The sequence below is a fragment of the Saccostrea cucullata genome, unplaced genomic scaffold, assembly GCF_032062105.1.
Source record: "Saccostrea cucullata isolate Sc308-1 unplaced genomic scaffold, CSIRO_AGI_Scuc_v1 ctg658, whole genome shotgun sequence".
In the NCBI taxonomy this organism is placed as follows: Eukaryota; Metazoa; Mollusca; class Bivalvia; order Ostreida; family Ostreidae; genus Saccostrea; species Saccostrea cuccullata.
Genome location: NW_026933693.1, coordinates 284,101 through 307,899, shown reverse-complemented (window position 1 = coordinate 307,899; position 23,799 = coordinate 284,101). Strand labels below are relative to the sequence as shown.

At 32.4% G+C, this 23,799-nt stretch overlaps 2 protein-coding genes across 2 annotated transcripts in view; one reads left to right on the top strand and one right to left on the bottom strand.

Annotated features, from left to right (window-relative positions):
• LOC134238980 (uncharacterized) overlaps positions 1-23,799 on the bottom strand; it is a 61,403-nt gene that overhangs the window by 37,186 nt on the left and 418 nt on the right. The window contains 10 exon segments of the mRNA XM_062721128.1: positions 2,270-2,302; positions 2,304-2,330; positions 7,830-9,047; positions 9,918-9,956; positions 11,412-11,588; positions 14,317-14,526; positions 14,895-15,032; positions 16,802-17,313; positions 19,641-19,688; positions 22,542-22,678. Coding sequence (XP_062577112.1) covers positions 2,270-2,302; positions 2,304-2,330; positions 7,830-9,047; positions 9,918-9,956; positions 11,412-11,588; positions 14,317-14,526; positions 14,895-15,032; positions 16,802-17,313; positions 19,641-19,688; positions 22,542-22,644 — 2,505 coding nt within the window. The 5' untranslated portion in view covers positions 22,645-22,678.
• LOC134238978 (guided entry of tail-anchored proteins factor 1-like) lies at positions 2,404-4,776 on the top strand. Its single transcript, XM_062721126.1, has 5 exons — positions 2,404-2,528; positions 3,335-3,500; positions 3,594-3,661; positions 3,949-4,063; positions 4,231-4,776. The coding sequence occupies exons 1-5, from the start codon at positions 2,448-2,450 to the stop codon at positions 4,374-4,376; spliced, it is 576 nt and encodes a 191-aa protein (XP_062577110.1). The 5' UTR covers positions 2,404-2,447; the 3' UTR covers positions 4,377-4,776.

Here is a 23,799-nt window from a genome sequence, read left to right as displayed (position 1 = left end):
ATTGGCATGTATGCACGCGCAATCTGAACTTTGAGAGATAGCTCTAGGGTGAAAAACAATGAAATGTGTGTAACAGGGCTCAGGTCTTAGTTCTCAAGATTGAGAACTTGGGAGAGATAGAAGTTCGAGAGATCAGGAGTAAATTTGCTTAGTTATATAAAGAAAAAAGAAAACGGGACCAGAGGTTCACTTCGAGAGATTGAGAACTTCAAGAGATCGGAGTTCGAGCCAATGAGAGTCACCTGTAATTTTAACATATAAAATGGTATTACATGTATATGGTGTCAGTCACTGACACGTCACAGTATAGATATTCATGCTCATCCATTGTAGCTCATGAGAAAATGAACAATACTCTCATTTGCAAAGAATCTTAAGGAAACATTTTTGGATATTAAATATTACTGCATCAAAGTGTGGCTTTCCTGAAATTTACGAAATTAGCATGTTTTTCCAGTGTAAGTAATTAAATGTTTCAGTTTCATCGGTTTTAATATTTCATAACCTTGTCAGTGTCTTGTTTATTTATCTACACAATTGTCAATTAACCCATGGTTCCATTCCTCGATCCTTGTTCTTTCAAACTAGGAATTATTTTAAAGCCATATATGGCGTAACTGATAAAAAAAATACATTTTTGAAAAATACAAAATTAAGTAAAGAAATATAGTTGATTCATTTAAATTAAAGCTTTTCATACAATTCTGAACACGGAGAACTCGTTTCATCTAATAATACGATTTTATCTTCTCTGAAATGTGTTATTTAAATCTTTTGTATTTTCTTCCAAGTCGGAGAAAATTCCGAGAATCCAAATTAAATTGTGATATCTTTATAACGCAATAGATTTAGATTTTGTAATTTACGGAAAAGTTCTATCTTTATATAAAGTAATGATACAAATAATAAGTTCTTATAATTTTAGTCCAATAATTTTCATTGTACATACGCCATATATGGCTTTAACCACTTTTTCAAACTATCAAATATAACATTAATAAGACCAAGGTAATTCCCTTAATATTTTAATAACTGGGACCTATATACTATTACCAGGTCCGGCACAATCTCTTGATTAAGCTATATAGCTTGATTTAGCTATATAGCTTTATTAAGCTATTCAGAATAGCTTGATTAAGCTATTTTCTCAGACTTTTTTCTCAAATGCGTTATTTTTTCAACATGTGCAAAAAGTCGCACCTAGGTGCAGTGGAAATATTAAACTTTGTTCTCTTCTAAATACAATGCATGTAAAAAACACTCACCAAATTGCGTCTCCTTGAGAGACTTTGTACTCAAAGTTTTAACAGTTTTGGGGCTATTGATGAGTGACTACACAGTTATTTCTTGAATGAAATTATAAAGGAGGCCAGTTATGGCCAACAGGATAATTGATTAGTAACAGTTCAGCACAATAAGAAGCAATCATACTTACCCACGCCTCACCGCACACACAGCTACTCAAACAATGGAAATTCATATTTTGCTTAAAGTATTCAACAGCAGCAATGTAAGAACTTTCTATGATTTAGGTTGTATTTTTGATAGTCCATAGTACATACATGAATAGTCAAATACTTGCGACTTTTTGTTTATTTCTGTCAAAAAACGTTTTTGTGAAAAACTGCATATAAATAGCTTTGTCAAGCTATTTTGAATACCTTAATAAAGCTATATAGCTTTTTAAAGCTATATAGCTTAATCAAGAGATTGTGCCGGACCTGATTACTATATAGGTCCCTGATATATAATGTGTGTTAGATTAAATAATTCATTCCAAGATTATAGTTTTCGAGCGTTATTTTATCATGAATTCACTGCATATCGTATTTTTGTAAAAAAAAAATAAAATAAATAAATAAAGCCATTGCATACAAAATAAACGAAATAAAAGCGAATTCTTACCCTTCCTGATATTTTACTTTTTGAAAATTAACACTAGTGCGCCTCCGTAGTTAAATCAGTCTTTTGACCCAAGTTCGGAAAAGATCGTCATATTTAATTGGTTAAGATAAAATAAAATATGTTAAATGACCATTTGGGGGTGTGTGCCCAACCTGATTAAAGAAGCAAAGGCATGTATTTGCCAATTATTGTAATTGTGTTTGTGCCAATAAAGTATTTGTATTTGTATTTGTAAAAAAGACATTTCCGCATATTTTTATCAAAGTAAGTATTTTTTTCAAAAGGTAACAAAAGGTAAAGGTTTTGATTCACGTAAAAATTATTTATTTATGGGAGAAAAATATTCATAAATGTGAAAACTTACCTTTGAAACAGATGAACCTGTTTCCATTTCAATATTTTGCGGGAAAGTGACAGAAAAATATCTCCATTACAAAAGAGTTCTCCTCACAGTCTTCATTGCGCTTAATCATACGCAAATTACATTCGGTTTTCAAAGTAATTATCAACATTGAATATTTTCTCTTTCATTGAGTGTAAAAATGTATCTTATGATATTTATATTTATTGCTGTAATACTGTTTCAATTTTTACCTAAATATTCCCACAAAATATCAGTTTTAGTAAGTATTTAACGATGTGTATTTCTTGTTTCTCACCATTTGTATTTTGTAATTTGTAGCATCAAGAATAATCAACTCTTTGTGAATCGGAACAAATATCAACAGATCAAGGGCATTAAGCTCAAAATGTATGCTACGTACTTGAATCTTAACACACGATCACTTTTTCCTTATATATACATGTATTTACCTCAATATCCTGAACCTCTGAAAATCCCAAAGTTTTACTCATGCAGTTCCATCAAATTCATGATAACAAGATTTGACTGTAATTTACCTAATTAATGATTATAAGTTAGTGGCATACATTGTACGCAGAAGAGTGTTAGCCAGAAAGGTGGTAGACCTACCCTCAGAATTTGACATTTTACAGAAAAAAAGATTTTTCTCAATAAGGATTTTGGTAAACTTGAAACCTGTATTCGTAACCAAGTCAAATCACACCCAATATATCAACTTGTTACCGAAAGGCAGAAGTCATCTTGTAATCAAGACTCTGGTTAAGAGTAGACATCCTCCTAAAACTGAATCTTGTTAGTAAATGATGTTTTGATTTTAATTATTTAATTTTGGATTATGATGACTAGCATCACTGTGCATATTTTGCGTCCTTGGTCATTGTAAATTAAATTTCATGTTTTTCATATGAAGGTTAATTAACGAGTGGTTTTAAAGTTAATGTTGACAGTCATCAGCAGCTATTATAGTTTATAATTTAAAACTTCATACACCATGTAATCATATCTGATTTTATGTGAATATTTTAAGAGTTTTATTGGATTATAATTTTTGCTTATGCATTTCAGATAAGTAAAATTGTCTACAAAGTTACAGATGGTGAAATGATTATACGCTCAGAAATCAAAGATCTTAAGTTAGAACAAGATACAATAAGTATGACTGAGGAATTTGCCAAGTATGCCAAGATACAGCGTAAAATAGATAAGCACACAGCAGAAATTAAACGATTAGGTAGGTATTTCTCAAAATTATTTAACAACCTATACAGTAGATAGAGCAATTTATGATAGATAGTTTTAACCACTTTTAATTTTCTCTTCACAGCTACAGCACGTAATAACAAAATAGCTGTCATTAATATAGGAGTAAAAGTAGGAATATATGTTGTTCAGGTAAACCTTTTTTAATATTGATATGGTTAACCTTTGAAATGCAAAAGTTTAAGAGAAATTACTGTTTCTAAAGACATTTTAGGGGTAAATCCTGTATTAAATGATAGAAGTTATTTGATCATGCCTGTTATATGCAATAAAACTGAAAATTCAAAAAAAGAAACATCATATTACCCCATAATTAAAACACTGTACTTAATTAGAAGACTTCATTGAATAGTTTTCATTGCTACTTTTGTGGAGATTGAATTTCATTCCTCCATTGACAATATCATACTTCTTTTTAGGCGTTAACAATGTTGGTGATTATTATAACAAACAGAAGCGAGCCATTGCTGATGTTCCCAGAGAACTGGTTTTACCCATTTCATAAAATTGTATCTTTTCCAACAGGGATTCCTGGTAAGTAAAAGAAAATGATTTATTATGAAATTTAATAACAAATGCCATATAGTTATCTGTGCTACATATGACAGACTCTAGCAATGACAGCATTATTCATGAGTAAATGATGTTGATTTCTCGTCAATTTTATTTAAAACTTTGAACTAGACATTTGGTTGTTGTAGGTGGGTTAGGAGTGACCTGTTGGATCATAGCGTGTAGTACTGCTGTAAACAAATTCACCAGCCTGTGGTCTCTAAGAAAATCAGAGGAAGAAAAACAACAGATTCCTACCACTGAGAGACAACCTCATGACATCCCGCTAGACTGATCTTATATAGACTGAACCTAGTCATGGAGGGTACTAACACACTGCCAGAGTACAGTATTTAATGTTGGATTTGATATTACATTGTGTCTACGGTGAACTGGATGGACAATCAAAGTTGAAGAGTTATGGCTACTGATTGCCTCCATAAATTATTTCCTTTAATCATAAGAATACAAGTTTATAAATATTTTTCCCTTGAAAATCTTTAATGTACGTTTAATTATTTTTTGTCCTTCCTATAACGATTTTCAACAAATTTCTGAAAAATAAAATATGCTGTTGAATAAAATTTACCTTGCCTGGCAAACTGCCTTATGTTTCTCTCAATTAACATTGGCTTGCAAGTTTTGCTTTTGTATGGACACTTCAGTATATTGTTGGAGATTTTTAACTCAAATAAAAAAATATATTGAGAGAATATTTGTTTATCATTTAATTTCATGATATGTGAATGAGCAAATTTAAAATATCTGTAGAAGAGGGAATAATATCTAATGTTGCTCATGCAAAGAAAGATATGGTTATATTAACTGGTAATATCTCTGAAAATTGACAACTAATTTTGAATTGATGGTTTTGTACTACTCATTATTAGTAACTGCTTTTTAAAAGTCCATCTTTGGTAAAAGTGTAGAGTCTATAAACTATTCAACCCATGGCCTGCAACTTGGTCCCAAGACCATAAATTGAGATCAAACCAAGTCAAATTTTGATTTTGAATACATTGAGTTCCATTTAAAATATGTGAAAAAAATTAAAACTTATGGTTTGTTTTGGTTTTTCAAAAATTATACTGATGTGAAATTTTGACTCTGACAAGTCTGTTCACATTTTATGGTCTTGGGGTCTGATCTAGGCTAAATTACAGTACCAATAATATCTGTGTGATATGGTCTAGGCTTTATTAGTTCAAAATCTACAACTTCTTTGTGTAATATGGACTAAGCTGTAATACAGAATCTACAACTTCTTTGTGTAATATGGACTAAGCTGTAATACAGAATCTACAACTTCTTTGTGTAATATGGACTAAGCTGTAATACAGAATCTACAACTTCTTTGTGTAATATGGACTAAGCTGTAATACAGAATCTACAACTTTTTAGAGTAGCCTGATCTAGGCTGTATCACCGACCCTACAACTTGTAGTGTAACCTAGTCTAGGCTGTATTACAGAAACTATAACCTCTCAGTGTCACTTCTTAGTGTTACCCAGTCTAGACTGCAGAACAGATCATACAAATTCTTAAAAGTCACCTGGTTAGATAATATAATGTCTTTTAATTTGTGTGCTGTATATATATGTTTCGATCTTAAACCTCCAGCATCTTAAAATCTAGGAAGATCTCTAGTTCAAAAACGTTAGGATGTCAAATATAGGGTATCTTTGCTGAGCTGATTTTCTTTGGAATAAAATGCTGGAAGTTACCCTGAACATCTATGCCAGAACAACATTTTCAAATTGATATAAAAAGATGATAGATGTCTATAATTAATATATCTTTATTTATAGGATCTTTGGATTGTTAAAGATTATACAGTCATATACAAACAGAGAAACTCTGTCACATAAATAACAAACACATGACATAAAGGAGCAGTTTGTCTGTACACTGCTCTGTAGGGTGTGTTCCCGTTTTGCACACATTTGGTAATTAGTATAGAACAATAGGTGTGAAGTGTGTTTTGATAGCAATTATAGTCTGATTTCTGGTTTGGATTTACCTGTGAATACCTGATTTAGCTTAATGCATTCTTAAGAGGTTTAATACAATTTTATAAGCATTTTATTAAAATTCTATATATGTATTTTTGGGAAAATATTGGATTTTTCTTTAATATTATTTATTGTTAAGTCCAATTTCTTAAAGAAAGAATATATACTTTTCAATCTTGATAAAATTCTAAATGAATTAAAGATATAACATATAATAAAGAAAATAGTGAATAAGAAGTAATTTGAAAATAATGCCCAAGCCAAGAAGATGTTAAGATCATCAGATAATCAAATACATTAACTTTGTGTTTATTCTCTTATTTTTTCACTATAAGTTTACCTTTCACATACTTACTAAGCTTAGTATGGTATAGACTATAGCAACTAAGTAATTATATCACCTGGTCAAATTCCCGTTTTTCACACATTTTTTAATTACCTGTAATTAAAATGTGTGCAAAACGGGAACAAACCCTCTGTAGGAACCAGTAGTACATATATACAAATGTATATATATATAAACATACTGCGCGCAATGGTGATTGGCTGATTTTCAGATCCACTGAAATTCAAGTTTTTCATTTCTTGTTTCTTTTGAATTATATATGATTATAAATAAAAAAAAAAATGATTGTTCAAAGTTAGATATTAAGCAGAAATTTCAATAAAATAAAAATATAGTACTCAAATTGAAATTAAAAATTTGAACAATAAATAATACATACAAACTGTAAAAACATTTGGCTGTAAAAGAAAGTACAATGTGGTCTATTTGGCTACTCTATCACTAAATACAGATTGGACGGACTGACCGCAATATCACAGATACTGGACTGAAGCAAAAGGAGAAACATATAAATGAATTATAAAGGATATGCGGAATATGTAACAGGACTATGAAATATTGTTCTTTATAAAGATGAGTCTGATATACTTAAAGCTGATATATAAATCTGAATTTTATTTTTTTCTACTAACTAATTTTGTGATGAACTGTGAAATATAAATTTTCATGTCTCACATGCACCAACACTAATAAATATAGCACAATAAGAAATCATACAGAAAAATATTCACATTAGAACTCACAACCAAGAATGACGTGATTGATTGTTGTATAAGGGGACCTGTGTCTTGGGGGTGTTCCATAGATCACTTTGAAGGGGGGGAGGGGGCTTTCCTGACAGAATATAGAGATGAGTATATAATCTACAAATAAGTACATCTGCACTACAGACCCTGTAACATCACAACACAGCTAGAAAACCTGGCACCAGTATAAATCTATCTTCCTATCTAAACATTTGTATGGACTGACTCAAACACATACAAAGATTGTAAGTATGACAGAATGGCACAAAACTTTCTCTCATTACATATCAACAGGTGAAATCTGATAAGTTATGTTTTACCTTATTTTTTTCTCAAGAAAAAGATTAATAATAGAAATTTGTAACACAGAGTATATAGCGGTAATATGCTTCATTCAACATTTTTTTGAATAAAACAAAGTGAAACGAATCAAAGAGACCTGCCTTGCAATTACACTTGACGAAAAATGAACGAAAACAAAATGCAAGACAGTTATTCAAATTTCATAAATGTGCAGTTATAGAAAAAATAAGATCCTATACACAGTTTTCCATACATACAGTATTAAATTAGAAAAATATCTCTTCCTTAAATATTAAACTACAGAACATTTTTCATAAATTACAAAACCATTACAGAATAACCTCCTCAATATCGTCATCATAATGATCTACCGCAGTCACCGCGGGCCTGGCCTGGAATGTGGTGGTTGTCTGCCGCGGGCGCCTTGGTAACATTTTAGAGGAGTCTTTTGTAGAAAAGTCATCATCAATGAGAGCACTTCCACCTCCGAATAACGCGCTGGTGGAATTCTCACGCTTTGTGGCAGGTTTCTTTGCTGTAGTTTTTGAATCATCGTCATCCCAAGGGAAAGAACTCTTATTAGATGAATTCACGGTGGTTGTTTTCTTAGTTGTGGATGGCTTAAAGATATCATCGTCATCTATATTTTGACTAGTAGTTTTTGTTTGCTTGCCGAATAGATCTGACATTAAATCACTCTTTTTATTTGTCTTTTTTGGTGGAGGTTTCGATGACAAAAAGTCGTCATTGAACACAATTCCTCCACTTTTCTTTGTCGTTTTCGATGTTGTTTTGTTGCTGGAGAATGACGGCATGTATCCACCAAATTCATCCACATCTTCCTGAGCCTTCTGTTGTTTCTTCTTTTCAATATATGGAACAGTCACATCATCTCTTGCCGGTTTGCCTGAATGCATATTTTCAATTGGTTTAGAAAACGTGTAGCTACTTTTACTGGAGGCTGATCCTAGGCCCCCATCACTGTCCTTCCGACTTGCAGAAAACAAGAAATTGTCGGGTTCCTTCTCCTTTTTCTTATTTTTGTCTGTTTTCTTATCCCCAACATCCACGTTTCCTGACGTAACAAAGAATGTATCCACCTCCTTCTTCTCGGGGCCCTTGCTCTTATTCTTTCCTTCATCAATATCCTTTAACTTTGCTAACAGATCGTCCTTTTTCTTCCGTTCTGCCTGTAGTTTTTCATCCATCTCTTCTCTCTCTCGCTCCTCCCTGGCCCTGCGCTCCTGCTCCTGTCTTTCACGGTCCCTGCGTTCCTGTTCCTGCCGCTCACGCCGCTGCTGATCCTCTCGCCGCCTCGCTTCGTTATCTCTCTGTTCCTGCTCGTGTTTGAGCCTCTCTTTTTCCAGCGTTAATTTCCAGTCCGCCTCTTCGTTTTTCCGCCTCTCTTCCTCCTGTCGCTCTCTTTCTTCCCGCTCTCTTCTTTCTCGATCTCGTCTCTCCCACTCTCTGCGTTCTTTTTCTTCTCGCTCCTGATTTAATCTCCTTTCCATTTCTTCACGTTCTTTCTCTTCTTTTTCCCTCCGACTTTTCTCTTGTTGCTGTGAAATGTAAAGATAGTATTATACATTGTGACTCAGCATCTTCTTTGAATAAATGAAATTTATCGCATCACACATCATTAATCCACATCCAAGGGCAAATGAACAGTAATTGATTTTGTATGGCATGCAAATGTCATATATAGAGAAGTCATAACTTATCAAGGTCGTTATTGATTTACCATTATTACATCAAAGATGTTGAGAATATGGTTGCAGTGGATTAAATTATTTATTGTCATGTAAACTTCACATTAATTAAAATGAATAATAAGTTAATATCTAAATGCAAAAAAAAAGTTAAATGACTACAAAATATATAAAATATAGAAATAACCAAATAAATGAAAGCAATTTCAACAAACAAAAATCAAATCATGAAAGAAAGAATGTAATATTAATAAGACAAGCCTTAAAGATTCATCACTACCCAAACTTCATCCCCCATCCCCCCAAAAAAATCATAATTCAAAAAAATTATCAACACCTGTAAATTATTTTTTTTAATATCTGTTTCAAAACTCCATTATTCCAACATGGTAATTTTTCTTTTTAGATGACACATATGTAACTAATTTTTTGTATCTTTCATCTAAATCTTTGCATCAATGCAACATGCTAAGTGGAAACACAATCGTAACAAAACCAAACATTGATACATGTATTGAAGTTATCATGCAAAGGCTACGTCTCAGAAAAAAACAAATGTAAGTCCCCCACCCCATCCCCCCTCCAAAAAAAACATGAGTACAATTGCCAGGGAAGTCAACAAGCATATCGGGTTTAACTTAAATCTCTACATAAGAATCTTTACAGGAACTAAACATCATGCATTTTTTCATGCAAAGACCAAGTGTGCAAAATTGTCACCTCATCTGCAATAGCTGCCCCAAACTCCTCTAGTTCTTTCTGAAAGTCATGTACAATACCTGTTAGTTTGATAGACAGGTTTTCAGATTTATTTTTGACTTAGACTTTCTGCTGATCATGAACCTTACGTAGTAACAAAAAAAAAAGTTTGTAAAATAGAGGCTGTATATGGAAAAAATGTAATTAATGCAATCTGAATAAATATCAACTGTGTTGTCAATCACGTAATTACTTAGAACAATTAAGATATATTAATCCCACACACACTGTTCAATAATGCATAGACAAGATATCAGAAAATCAATGAATCAACTGGATTCTTCATGTTACGGAATGTACGTGCTACACATCACAGCATGGTGCATAAGACAAACGTTTAGTTTTCAAACACAACTAATGAATAGAAAATTGATGAACTTTTTAAAAAAAAAAAAAACATTTTAACTACAGTTCTACAGAAGAAAAAAAAAACAAATACGAAAAACTACACCCAAATCGTGGTAATTAAGAGATATTGACACAGACTTTGAATGAAATCCACACACATCCACAGCAAACAGACAAAACACAGGACGGAATACTGATTAATGGCAGAATAATTAACACCCTCAGACTAATGTCTTTGAAAGTTAATTGTTTTCTCAATTTAGTAAAATTTTGTTCGTGATTCAGAGCTTGCTCTTATAAAATGCTTAGATGATATTTTACATGTATCTTTCAGAGCAAGAAATGTTAGAATGGCCTTCACCAATATAAAGAGAAGATTAAATAGTGATTTCAGTAACGTTTCAAAGATCATATAATGCTTAATGCTTAACCTACATGTTGAACTTTGGTATCTCAAACATGATATCTTGAATACCATGGATACTGTAGACATACTTTTTTCCACAGGGTCATAATTTCGCAGAATCTCAATTACCGTTTAATCCCCGGGTTGAAAATTATGCAGATTTCTCAGACTGTCACTATATGTCTTGCATTTATATTAAGTAGGCTTGGACAAATTTCCGCGGAAAATGTGTGACAGCGTACATAGGTAAATTAATACCACATGGAAAAAAGTACTTCTACAGTATATCAATGTTATTTGAAAGTCTCAACCACTTAATGTTATTCTAAAGTTAATTCTACTTTTTTTAAATATTGAAACTTCTAACACCTTGAATTTTTTCCGTGGTTCCATCAAGTTTGAGATAAATTAAATATGGATTGATTGTACATGTACATGTATACAAAATGATTTAATATTTGAAATAAAATCTTTAGAAAAACCCTATAAGCAACACCAATTCTAAATGAAAACAAATCTGTTTAATTGCAAAACAGGGGGTTATGCTTCCATAAAAACATGTAAACTCTACATGATAATGTAATGTCAAGCTCCTAAAGTTAGAAGTGAACACAACTGAGACAGCTACATGTGTAATGGTTAGATCATAAAGAACTCTTAAATACACAGCAGCCTGAGAGTCAAACGGCCACGTAAGTTACCTCTGGTCGAGCGGTGCTACCAGGGAATTTAAAGCCAAACGGTTTTCTACCCGTACTGGGCAGGGGAGGTTTATTTTCCTTGGCTGATTCGTACTCGTGATCCCCAGGGGCAGGGCGTCTCCAGGTGGGGGCAGGGGCATATTCTGTTGAGGTAGAATACCCCTTGCTCTGCGAGTTCTGTGTGGAAAATTTATATATTCCAAATATTTCGACAAAATTTATCTGAGTATTTCCAATATAAAAAAACAGTAAAATATACTCTTCAGTGACAATGCAGTGGTAAAGGGACATTTCCAAGTTGTGGCACCATTGGTTAATTGGTAGGGTTGTTGAAGATAGAGATAGCTGTAATTCTGACTGTTAGGAACTTAGGATCATTCAAACTGTTCAATATTTGTGTGTGCTTTTGGTAAACTTGAAATCAATGGTGCAGGGTAGACTGAGTGTGTGAAGATTACAATTTAGTTTTTCTAATTTGCAAAATTTGTACCAGAATTATTGTAGTCTACATGTAAATTTATTTCTTCAAACTCTTATGTAATCATTAAGTACTGTTAACTTAATTCATAATTAGAAGAAAAGAACTGAAAATTTAAGTGCATGCAGAAATAAACAGAAAATATTGCAAATTATTAAAAATTCAGCAGAAATACAATACAACAACAAAAAAAAAAAAGATTGGGAATTTCCAAAAGTTGAAAAAGTAAGGACTACAATGTACGAGGGTCATTCAAAAAATACGTAGACAATGCTTCTCATCGTCATATGATTATTACAAGATTATAGATCAACACATTTTCGTAAACATAAACATTTATTTTGTCGAAGTGTGAAGTTTCATTCCATTTGATTAAACAGAACTCACGTTAGCCAAAATTAAAAGCAACATGTTTTGTTACCACGGAGCACGGTTAACCAATATTGTAACGTCAAAAACAACGCTGAGAAAGTTTGCCAAAAGTATACACATTTTTGTTCTTTCAAACACGGTTTGTTGCGTCTTCTCAATTCAAAACAATACTGTAAACCAACTTTTATTCGCGACGACTTTATTTCGCGATTTACTAGGGATGAACTAGTTTGCGACGATTAATTTTCACGATCAAGCCTTTTGGATCTGCAGTTTTATAGACAAGTACATTTTAAGGACCGGTTCGCGGCGAGAAATATTCGCGATGACGACGCTCTCGCGAACTTCGCGAAAATTTATCGCTCGCGAATAAAAGTTGGTTTACAGTAATCCACAATACTTAACACCTGGTTTGCTAACAATTGTACAAATATAGCTTGAATTAGAATGTTATTGTTTTCAAATTCTTTGATTTACCATGCAACTTTATTATTTCTGCAACATTGAAGCACAAATCACGTTCAATGACGTTCCTAACTATTTTGACAATATTTTTAACTTTAACCTGTTTCTTTGCAGACAATCTATCGTCCGATTCAAACTCACAACCACTCAAAAATTGTATTTTCAACTAAATACAAATACGCAGATTTTTTTCTATACAGATTCTGATTTATAAGGATTTTTTAAGCTTGTAGAAAAAGTTTCCCAAATGTAAAGTCTAATTTTATTGCTACTTGCTGCTCCGTGACGTCCTCCAACATCATGTGTTTTTTTTTGCCTTTGTTAATCAAGTCTATATGTATTTAGAAGCTGATATCTTTAAAATGAAACGAGATATTACATAACCTGATTTCATTTTAATTAATACAGCAATACTTTATTTAAACATGTAAATTTTATTTCGATTCAGTTCCATTTATTAGAGGTATAGCTGTAAATACTATAAAGTGAAAATTAGAAAATTTCTAAATTTTGACGGTGCTCCGTGACCCCATTTTTGCTGTTCTAAATCCTTGGTAATTTTAATAAATATGAGGATACATTCCAATTTTTTTACTCAAATTATTTGAATCTGTTGTTAAAATATTTGTACCAAATTTGGATATAATATGACGTTAAATAAAAAAGTTAGGACAAAAGTCTACGAACTTTTTGAATGACCCTCGTACATTGATAAAAACCAAACCAGGCTTGTGTAAGGGAGATCACTCACAGAGTAGACATGTACTGGTGGAGTTATATACCTTTTCTGGACTATTATAACTATTGTATGTGTCATAGTCATAAGACCTCTGTGTATCTCGGCTGTGTTTGTCTATATTATCACTAAAGGCCATCCTAGGACCATCACCTCGCCCTTTCCTTGACTAGGGAGGAAAATATACACAATATTTTTAAAACTCATTTATCATTTCTATTATGATTTTTTTTTTTTTTTCTTATAGACATATCACAGTTAGTAAATAATATCGGTAAGTACCAAAACCTCTATACATGCAGTAAATACATTTCCTCACCTACTACAAAATATACTATAATTTATTCATGTGACTCTGCCATTGTCTTTCCAGATTCAAAAAGAAATTTCTTTCTCTTACTACTGTAAATCACTTTTTATTTGTGAGAACTTTATTTTCGCGTAATTACGGGAGACGGTATGCTCGCGAAAATTTTATTCTCACATATAATAGAATTCCTTAAGATTATATAGAGCAGTGGCCAGAATTCGTGAAAATTTTGTCTTGCTAATCAGGAGTCATTGGCTATCTCGCGAAAATAAGGTGTGGCAAAAATTAATTGATCTACAGTATTGTATTCATTTTAATTGTATTCAAATAACCCCCCAAAATGTTAAAAGATCATTTGAAGATGTCTTCTTCACTTTACAATTCTTAAAATAACCCTAAATAAATATCCAAATACCAGCTATATTATACCTTCTTTACACCCATTCAGATACCTCAGTAATACATGTATCAGCAATGCTCATTTTCCTTTTCCTATGACAGAAAAAGCAATTAGAGTTATCTCCCTTCATAACACAATACCCACCTCTTTCTGCTTTCTCTCCTCCTCTTTCCTTTTTTCCTCATACAACTTGACCTTTTCCCTGGGGGTCAGATCTTGCAGTGAGGGTGCCCTTTTTCTTGCTTTAGGTGGGGGTGTGTCGTGTGGGGTTCCCCCATAGGAAGCCGGAAGCCGATGAGGGGCACGGGAACGGTTAGCGTAAATATTCTTGATCTGAAGTTCTTTGTCTTTCTCCTGTTTGTATAATATTACAATCAATAAGGGCTGAATAAAATGTCACCGTGATATTAAAATTAACAATGATAAAACTACTACAGGAAATTTTTTTTTTAAAGTTGGAGGACCAATTTTGACTAAGCATATAGAATTGATGGTATTCTGTAAGTGTATTACATTTGGCATGTACGATGTTTGGCCAAAATTCAATTTTCAATAAGTTAGTGTTGATTTGATTTAATTAGCGCTGTCTGAATTTGCTAGTTATTAAAGTTAATATACAAGCCGCTAAATGTAATACGTTTACAGTATACTATCCCCCTGTCTATAAATAACATATCAGCCAAATATTAACTAACTTTTTTGACTGTTGCCTTATTAATTACCTTGAGTAGTTTTTCCAGCTGATTATTCTGATCTCGGAGGCTATCCATCTGCTTGGTTAGGTCTCGGTTCCGGGCCATTTCTATCCCCAGCTCATGCCTGTGATTTTTGTTCAGATTTACAATGTGTTTCTCCAGATCCTGCAAAAATACACAAGCTTTGTCTATCAGAGTTACAGCTCCATTCAGCACAATTGAGGAAAAAACACTTGTTTTTACAAAATGGATTTATTAAGTTTGTGGCCTCACAGAAACCTAACCCTGCTTGAAATTCCCGGCATAAATACATACATTTATGTACATACAGTTTCCTCAGTTTTTTCGGTGGGTATTTTGTTTGTGAAATTGATATAATCAAAGATTGATTATAATCCTTGCAATTTACAGTAGAACTTTAAATATCAGATATGACCTAGACCTTAGAGAGTCCTGATTATGCGATTGATCTTGAACTTTTTATAAACCTAAAATTTTATGAGTTTAGGACAGAATTCAAGTGTTTGGCAGGTAAAAAAGACCCACAGAAACAGAGGAGAGAATAAAAACTGCTGCTCGTTCTTTTATCATTTCGTTTAAAAAAATGAATGAAGTAAAGTGAACTCCCTTTATTTATAAAGTTCAACAATAAATGACCACATAGAAATTCACAACAAATTGCACATTATGCTAACAAACAGCTAGATCTATAACATAGACTATATATATCCAGTAGACAAGTACATGTAACATTTTCATCTTGTGATTGAGACAATGTTGAATGTTTTATACCTTATCAATGTTAATAACTAAATCAGCAGTTTTAGGTCAGTGCAATTCAATCTGTCTACAGCAATCTTACCACACACACTATACATGTATTTTCAAAAGTTTGTATTTAAAGTGCAATTCTAACTAATGGTTTAATACCTATTAGATACATGTGATAGTTAAAATTTCAATTTTTTCCTGTACTTTTCTAGGAATCATCACCTCCAGTGAAGAAAAAATATCCTATAAAGGAGATTAAATTTTCATCAGAAGTCTTGAAATATAAAAATGACTTTGTCATTTAAAAAATATAACTCAATGGTGCATGTATATTTTCCCAACACTTTTTAAAAGTGTTTATATGTTTTGTTCTTAAACTTCAATAACCTCAGAAAACCAGTGCTGTAAAAATAATTTTCTGCAGTTTTGACAAAACTACCCCTTTCACGTTAGATTTTACCAACTTTAGAAGCGCCTAAAAATTGTTATAATTTGGGAGACTAAGATCTATTACAAGCAAAGTATCATTTCCTGTCATATTTATATAAAAGACCAACATCAGCACATCTAATACTTTTTTTTTAAAAATTCTGTGCACATTTCTACATACCGTAAATCTGGAAATTTTTACGTCAATTTTATTTTGCGAATTCGGGTCAATATGTTGTTGATTAATTTTTACGTTTCAAAATTTTGCGAATGACCACTGCTTTGTTTATATTTTCTTATCGGTGATTTATTTTTAAGAAAAATATTTTTGCGAATGCAATGTACTCGCAAATTTGCTAAAAATTTATCTACAGCAAAAGTTTCCAGATTTACGGTATATCTTTTAGTACCCTTACCACCCCTGAAATCTGTATATTCCATGTAAACAACCTTGTTACCCCTGATATCAGTATTTTCTTTGTATAAACTTGTGTTTCCTTTGATATCTGTATTTTCCCTGTATACACCTTTGTTACCCCTGATATCTGTATTTTCCCTGTAAACACATTTGTTTCCCCTGATATCTGTATTTTCCTGTATACAACTATGTTTACCCTGATATCTTTTTTTTTCCCTGTATACATCTTTGTTTCCCTGATATCAGTATTTTACCTGCATACACCTTTGTTTCTTTATCTTTTTATACACCTTTGTTTACACCTTTTTTTCCTTACCTTGACCCTGATTTCCTTCTCCTCCAGTTCTATCTGCAGCCTCTGGTTCTCCTTCTGAAGCTCGTCCCTCTCCTTCAGATTATTTTGGTCGGCCAGAGACTTGTACCGCTTTAACTTGCCCTTGACCTTGTCAAGTTCATCCTCGGCATCCCTGAGGTAGCGATCCGTCCTTTCGTATTTCTCCCGTGTTTTACGTAAGTTCTCCTTCAGCGTTCGCACCTCGTTTTGGTGCCTGGCAATGATCTGTGGAAGCTCGCCCTCGGTTTCCTCGTACTTTACGAGGGCCTTCTCTTGTCGGTGCTGCATTTTCTTGAGGAGCTTGTTCTCCTCTTTGAGGTCCCGGAATGCTGTCTGCATGTCCTCGATCTGGTTCCTGAGTTCGTTCAGTTTTAGGTTTTTGGCAGACATCATTCTCTGAACAACGCCGTCCATTTTGGGTTCGGAGTTGGCCACTGATGTTCGGCCCATAGTATTTCTGCCACCCCGGCCTCGGCCGCCCCTGTGTCCACCAACTAAAAATAGAAAATGACCGGTTAATGGCAGAATAGTAAAAAAAGATTAAACCATACCTATATAATTACAATTTTTATTATTAATAAATTTCATATTTAAAACAAGAGTAGATGTTATACATTAATTCAAAGAATCAAAATTTAGACTAGTCTTTCATTCGTCCTACTATATTTCTTAGACTGCATCCTTACACACATCACCATTATCATGCTAATCTGTTACATGCAAATAAAAAAAAAAAAAAAAAAAAGTATATTTATTATCACACATTAATTATTTTAAGATACACAATGACACCACAAATTACAAGTTAGGGATAATTTATAATTCTTCATATCTCTTAGTGATTATTGTTTATTAAAAAAAAACTCCATACCCAAAATAAACAAAATTATTTTTTATATGAAATCTACCAGCATACAATGTACTCATAGATAAATGTATAGCTCTAATGGTCAAAGGTACAAAAACATGACAATGAATGAAAGGCAACTCAACGAAAAACATGGATGTCTTGGGCCACAATGCTAACCTATTTCATCCGATTGAAAATGCATTAATTTGAGTGGCCTTTTTTTCCATTCTTTCTTTCTTAGAAGTAAAGACTATATGAAAATAACTCTCAGTCAATTGCAATATTCAACAAAGAGTACAGTGACCAAGATAAAATACTTCCTGGATCTCTTTGAAAATGATGTACATGCAAACATTCTTAATCACAAAAATGTGCCAAAATCCAGCATCTGAAGCAGAAGAGTTTTCTCCTTTGTTCAAGTTCTTTATTTAAGCCTAAGTTTCTTGGTGATAGATGCACCCATAACTTTTACCTGGTCCATTATCAAAATGTTGACATTCAATGGAAAGTCCATTAGTATGAAAAATCAGCTTTTGCACAACATAGGGCTAATATTACTAAAATTCTAACAAATTTATGTCACTTTCACAAGAAATTTTAATTTGGCATCTGAAGCCAGCCTTTAAAAGGGAATCATAAATATGATTTAGCTTCTAAATATAGTCAAGAAAGTAAAAAGGCTTAAGCACAAAACAAGCCATTGAGTAGAAGACATACTCAACGATGTAATTGTCAACAAAAATAAACAAAAACTGTTATGTCCTCTTCCAATATAAACTCTTCCATTCTTTAATATATTCCATGAAAGAATAGATGTTTACTAATACTGCTTTGAGTGGTTGGTAAAATTACACATTGATTGTTTGTAAATATTGATTAATTGTGTTTACACTCTGAAATTTAGATACTGAGAGAAAGGGACAGTGTATTCTACCATAGAGGCCCAAAGATGACCTTGAGGATTTCTGAATGTCAATCAAGAAATGTTATTGCCCTGTGTCCTTGCTCCTTACATGCAATTACAAGAGGACACTTTTTTAGCCAACTCAGTAAAAAGGGTTCTAGTTTATGATGAGGATTCCTTAGGACAAATCATTAGGTTGTCTCAACTTATCTCTGTACCAAATTAAGATATAATCAAACTTCGTAATATTAAAACTTTTTAAGGCATAATGGACCCAGATTTGATGGCAAGCCACAAGTCAAGTTCTTCTGGTAAAAAAGTCAACACTGTCTCAACCAGCCAGGAGTTAAAGCAGTCAATACAAGCAGCTTTTCCTTTTAAAAAACATCAATGCAGGACAATCTTAAATAAGAATTGTACCCTTAGTTTTTTTGATTTTTGCAAGCAGTTTTTACAGACAGACAGGTAGACCAAGAATCTCAGAGGATCAATGTACAAGCTTGGATAGGAAAGGATCGATTGGTATCTAGGGTCAGGTGAAAAACATAAGATGTAGCATGCTACCTACAAAGTACAATGAGGAAATAGGATAAGAAAGATCAAGGGACCCATCTGAAAACGGTACAGACTTTAAGATATCAAGTAGTCTTAACAGTTGTACTTAGATATCAGGAAATTCTTTTCAATGGCTATGGAAGGAAGAAAGCCAGAGAGGAAAACTGATAATTTCAAATCCCTTATAATCTAAAATGTTATGGCCTAAAACTTATGTGGTATGTAACGATAATCTAACCCATTTAACCAGAGTTATTCAATAAGGACTACAGAGGCATGCATTTGGTGATCTGAGTGACAGTGTATACTGACAGCATGCAACTCCATGTGATTCATATAAACAGGTTACTCAAACATGTCTTATAGGCATTCCTCCTCATACTCATATCTACAGGTGTAATGGATAATGTTTTGGCATAAGTAAGTTTTTTAGAAAACATAGCTTTAAATGGGTATACATATTCAAGCATAAAGGCCACACCACATTGTAAGCTTGTTAAGTCTAGTTTCACCTTTCTTTTTAGGATAGTAGACTTCAGTAAATGTTTGACTCTTGGAATCTGAAAACATGACGTAAATATAGACATAATTGACATTTTTATTTAGATTTTAAAAAAATGCTGCAGTCACAATACCCCTATAAACATTAAATTACTTACTGTTTGGTAAACTATCTCCTCTTGAAAGTACATGTAATGCCATTTTTAAAATTTCATTTGCTGAACAAAATGATAAAAAGTTTTTTTTTAAATCCTTGAGTTTTAATTAACACTCGGATTTCTTTGCATCTATTTTCCAATGAGACTACACACTGCTGGAACACAATGTACTCAATATCTATAAACTACAACCAATGAAATTAGTGAGATCATCCACAAATGTCAACTGTTTGGAATGTATGTCAAATTCATTAACAGATGTACCATATCACACATGAAACATGGAGTAAAAAGCGTATCCCAATTAATGTGCCATATTACATAGTAAAAAGCGTATCCAATCAAACTGGCTGCAGCACCATTTGCAGGTTTAAAAAAAATTGCCATTAAAAATAAATTACAAATCTTTTGTTTAACGAGAAGCCACTATTGATCGATTTTTGCATTGTCTTAAGAAAGCCATAAACATAGTTATAAGGAGAAATGCGTAATGCCCCACTGCAATCATTGTGTCTGTACCCACACTAAATAAACAAGACAATGGGCTTTTTAAATTGACCGAAAAAATTGTACATTACACACAGGTAATTGCTAAAACATAAGGTCAATGGGCTAATGGATATAAACAAAAATCTCACAGTTTATCTGCCCCTTATCAGAACTACTGATTTACTCTATACTCAATAAATGGCAGTGCTAACAGTGGTGATGACAATAGTTTTATTTCAATTATTAAAAGATGGATGTTTTTGATAACTTATTCTTTACAAATACATGCTTCTAATTTTGTACTTTTTTTTTTTTTAATAAGTTAGTGGAGAGGAAAGGGTGTAACGGAAAGTTTATAAAACTTGTTCACTTGAAACTACAGAAGCTAGGTATAATATTCATTACTGAACTAATTTTAAATAAATCATTTCAACTAATAAGAAAAAAAACAATCTAACAATTAGGACAAACTTAGAGAATAGATGAGTATTTACATAAAAGATTTAAGATTTGATTGTTTTGATTAATCTGAATTATCTGGACTTTGATAATTCTATTTATGCCACTTAGAAGTTTAAATTTTAATATTTTTATGACAACAATCTTTCAAAAGGAACTTCACTTATTTATGTTCATACAATTGAATATTGATTGAAGAAAATGATTTTAATCCTATTTGTCTGAATTTTAAATGGTTAACAATAATAACATAAATGATATAGATGAAAAATTCATCTTGTATATTGTGATCATTCTTAAGATTTAAATTCAAATTTCTTTCTTTCTACTTTTGTTCAAATCTGATATAAGTGCAAAAGCTAGAAAATAAATTACTTACAAAAAATATTAACCTAAACAGTAGAGTGGTTACGACTGCAAGTGTTAAATTTACAACAAAAAAATGTTATTTTAAACGAGTTTTAACAACAACAAAAAAGTACAGAAACTTTAAATACGTACTTCCTCGTCTTTACATATCATACATAAGCGTCTAGACATTTTTATTATTAACCTGAATGATTTTATTCTGCTATGAACAAAGAAATTATTCTTAAAATGTCAAAAAATCCTTCATCACAAGGGTATATAGAGGATATCTATATTGTGTGATTTGATATTGGCTTTATCCAACGAGTTGAAATGGTGTATATATTCGCGAGGCGAGTTGGATAAAGCCAATATCAAATCACACAATTATAGATGTTCTCTTTATCTCAAAGGACTTTCGTTTTAACAAAACTTTGAGACTTCCCCTGCCAAACTACATGAATGATTGGTAATTCAAATTGATGACGTATAACTTGATGACGTAGCACCGTTGATGTTGACATACCTCAAAAGAAAGTAGATCGGATTCATAATTTAAAATTTTTGCTATCTGCATCTTTGAAAACATTATGTGACAATTGCTGGAGCTTTACATCAAACAGACTTCTGACTGAAAGTTGTAAGGACCATTGGATCATGAAAATGAACTCTTTGGACGATGGCAGTACAAAACGTGATAGGCAAGGCTAGGGGCCTACTTGTAGATTCATTGTTGATCCATGGTAAGTTACACCTACATTACTAGGTAGGCATACGTAGTATACCGGGTAATATAAGAAAGTCTTATTGAAGATGTTAAAGGAATCTTATAACAACAACTTAACTGCAAGCCTTTACTTTCTCCGAAAACGATTTAAAAGGGGGGGGGGGGGGGGTAACATATGTCTTCAAGTAGCCAATACAGGTTCCTTGATAAAATGATTAAGACATTTCTTTGACATATACGAGTCTTTTTCTGGCTTTTAACGATATTATCGCTCTTTACCATTCATTTTATTAGGGCAATAATAGGGATCACAAATAAAAGTTTCAAATAAAATTTTGAAGCGAGGGATCGTGTCAAAACCGGAAGTGCTATTGATAAAGCATCTACCCGTTGATAAAGCATAAGTTTATCCAACGGCCTGTATCACCAACACACTCATAAAGTTGAGTGTATCGAGTAACTTAATTTTGAAACAATGAAATTTAATGCAGAAGAAACCTTTTTAGATGACAAATGAACAAAATCTGATCTCCATGAAAATGTGTGCTTCTACAGTATATACTCATTACTGACTGTTTATATGTATATTTTACCTGGTTTAAACTTCCCAAAGTTCCTGCCCCCTGTATGAATGCTTTATAAAAACACTATGTATATTTTTACCTGGCTTATACTTCCTAAAGTTCCTGCCCCCTGCTATATACTATTACTGACACTATGTATATTTTTACCTGGTTTGTACTTCCTGAAGTTCCTGCCCCCCGTACTTTTGGTTGCTCTTGGGGCATCATCCTCGTCGCTGATAAAGGAATCGCTGTAATCATAGTCCGACATTTTCTCCTCTTCAGTTAACCAACATAACACTGATCTGTAAAATAACACAGAAAATAGGAAAACTCATTGCTGCATGATAATGAAACAAGAACACTGGTACAGCTTTTACATTTTTTTTAAAAAATAGCCTAAAGACTCTGTGAACCCAAAGCTGGGACAGGAAAAAAACAACAAAACCTTGAATACATGCATGTATATTGCAAGCATCTTTAGAAGCAATATACATAATATAGAATTAACAGTTTCATTTTCAAAATTTATATGCTTTCCAAGACAGTTCAGCTAAAAAATTCTTCTGTCTCAACATATCAATCATAAGATTTTTCAATCTCTATCTGTCTCCATCAGGTGGCTATTTATATATATTAAATTATATATATATATATATATATATATATATATATATATATATATATATATATATATATATATATATATATATATATATACAGATTAAATTGCCAGTGGCCAGATAGGTCAATTGGTAGAGCACCTGACTGGAGATGCAGGGGGCCTTGGTTAGAATCCTGGTCCCCTGCATTTGTCTATTTCTCTCAATACATTGGCATTTTCTTGAAATTAAGAAAACGATGTTCTCAATAAATCTATATGCACTGTATATTTAGGCTAAAGTTACAAGGGATATAATCAAGAGAGCATGAACACTTCATAGAGAAAATGTGAGAGGTACGACTATGATTACATGTATACCCTTGAACTTTAGGAATAATATTTTGACAATGAACCAAAAAAAAAATATCCAATTGCCACAGTAAATCATTTATATTTTGAAGATTTTGCTCTGTTGCCTTTAAAATAAAGTAATGGTCCTTTAACGATAATTGTGCATGCTGTTCAACTCTTTTGCAGGGCAAAATGATATATATTTTGGTGAAAATAAGATGTAAAATCGATTGTTTAAATACTGTAATTAATTATCTATCAACAAAATCTTTGCCAAACATTAATAATTTGCCCTGCAAAGAGTAGGACCACAATTATCATGAAAGGGCTATTACCCTTAATTATGATTATACACCGAGATAAAAACGTATACTTTTTTTGAATCACTGTTTTTCTGTTAGATAAGTTGTAGGCCTACATATTATATAAAATCAATCATACACATGCTTTCATTGACAAACTTGTGAGCTA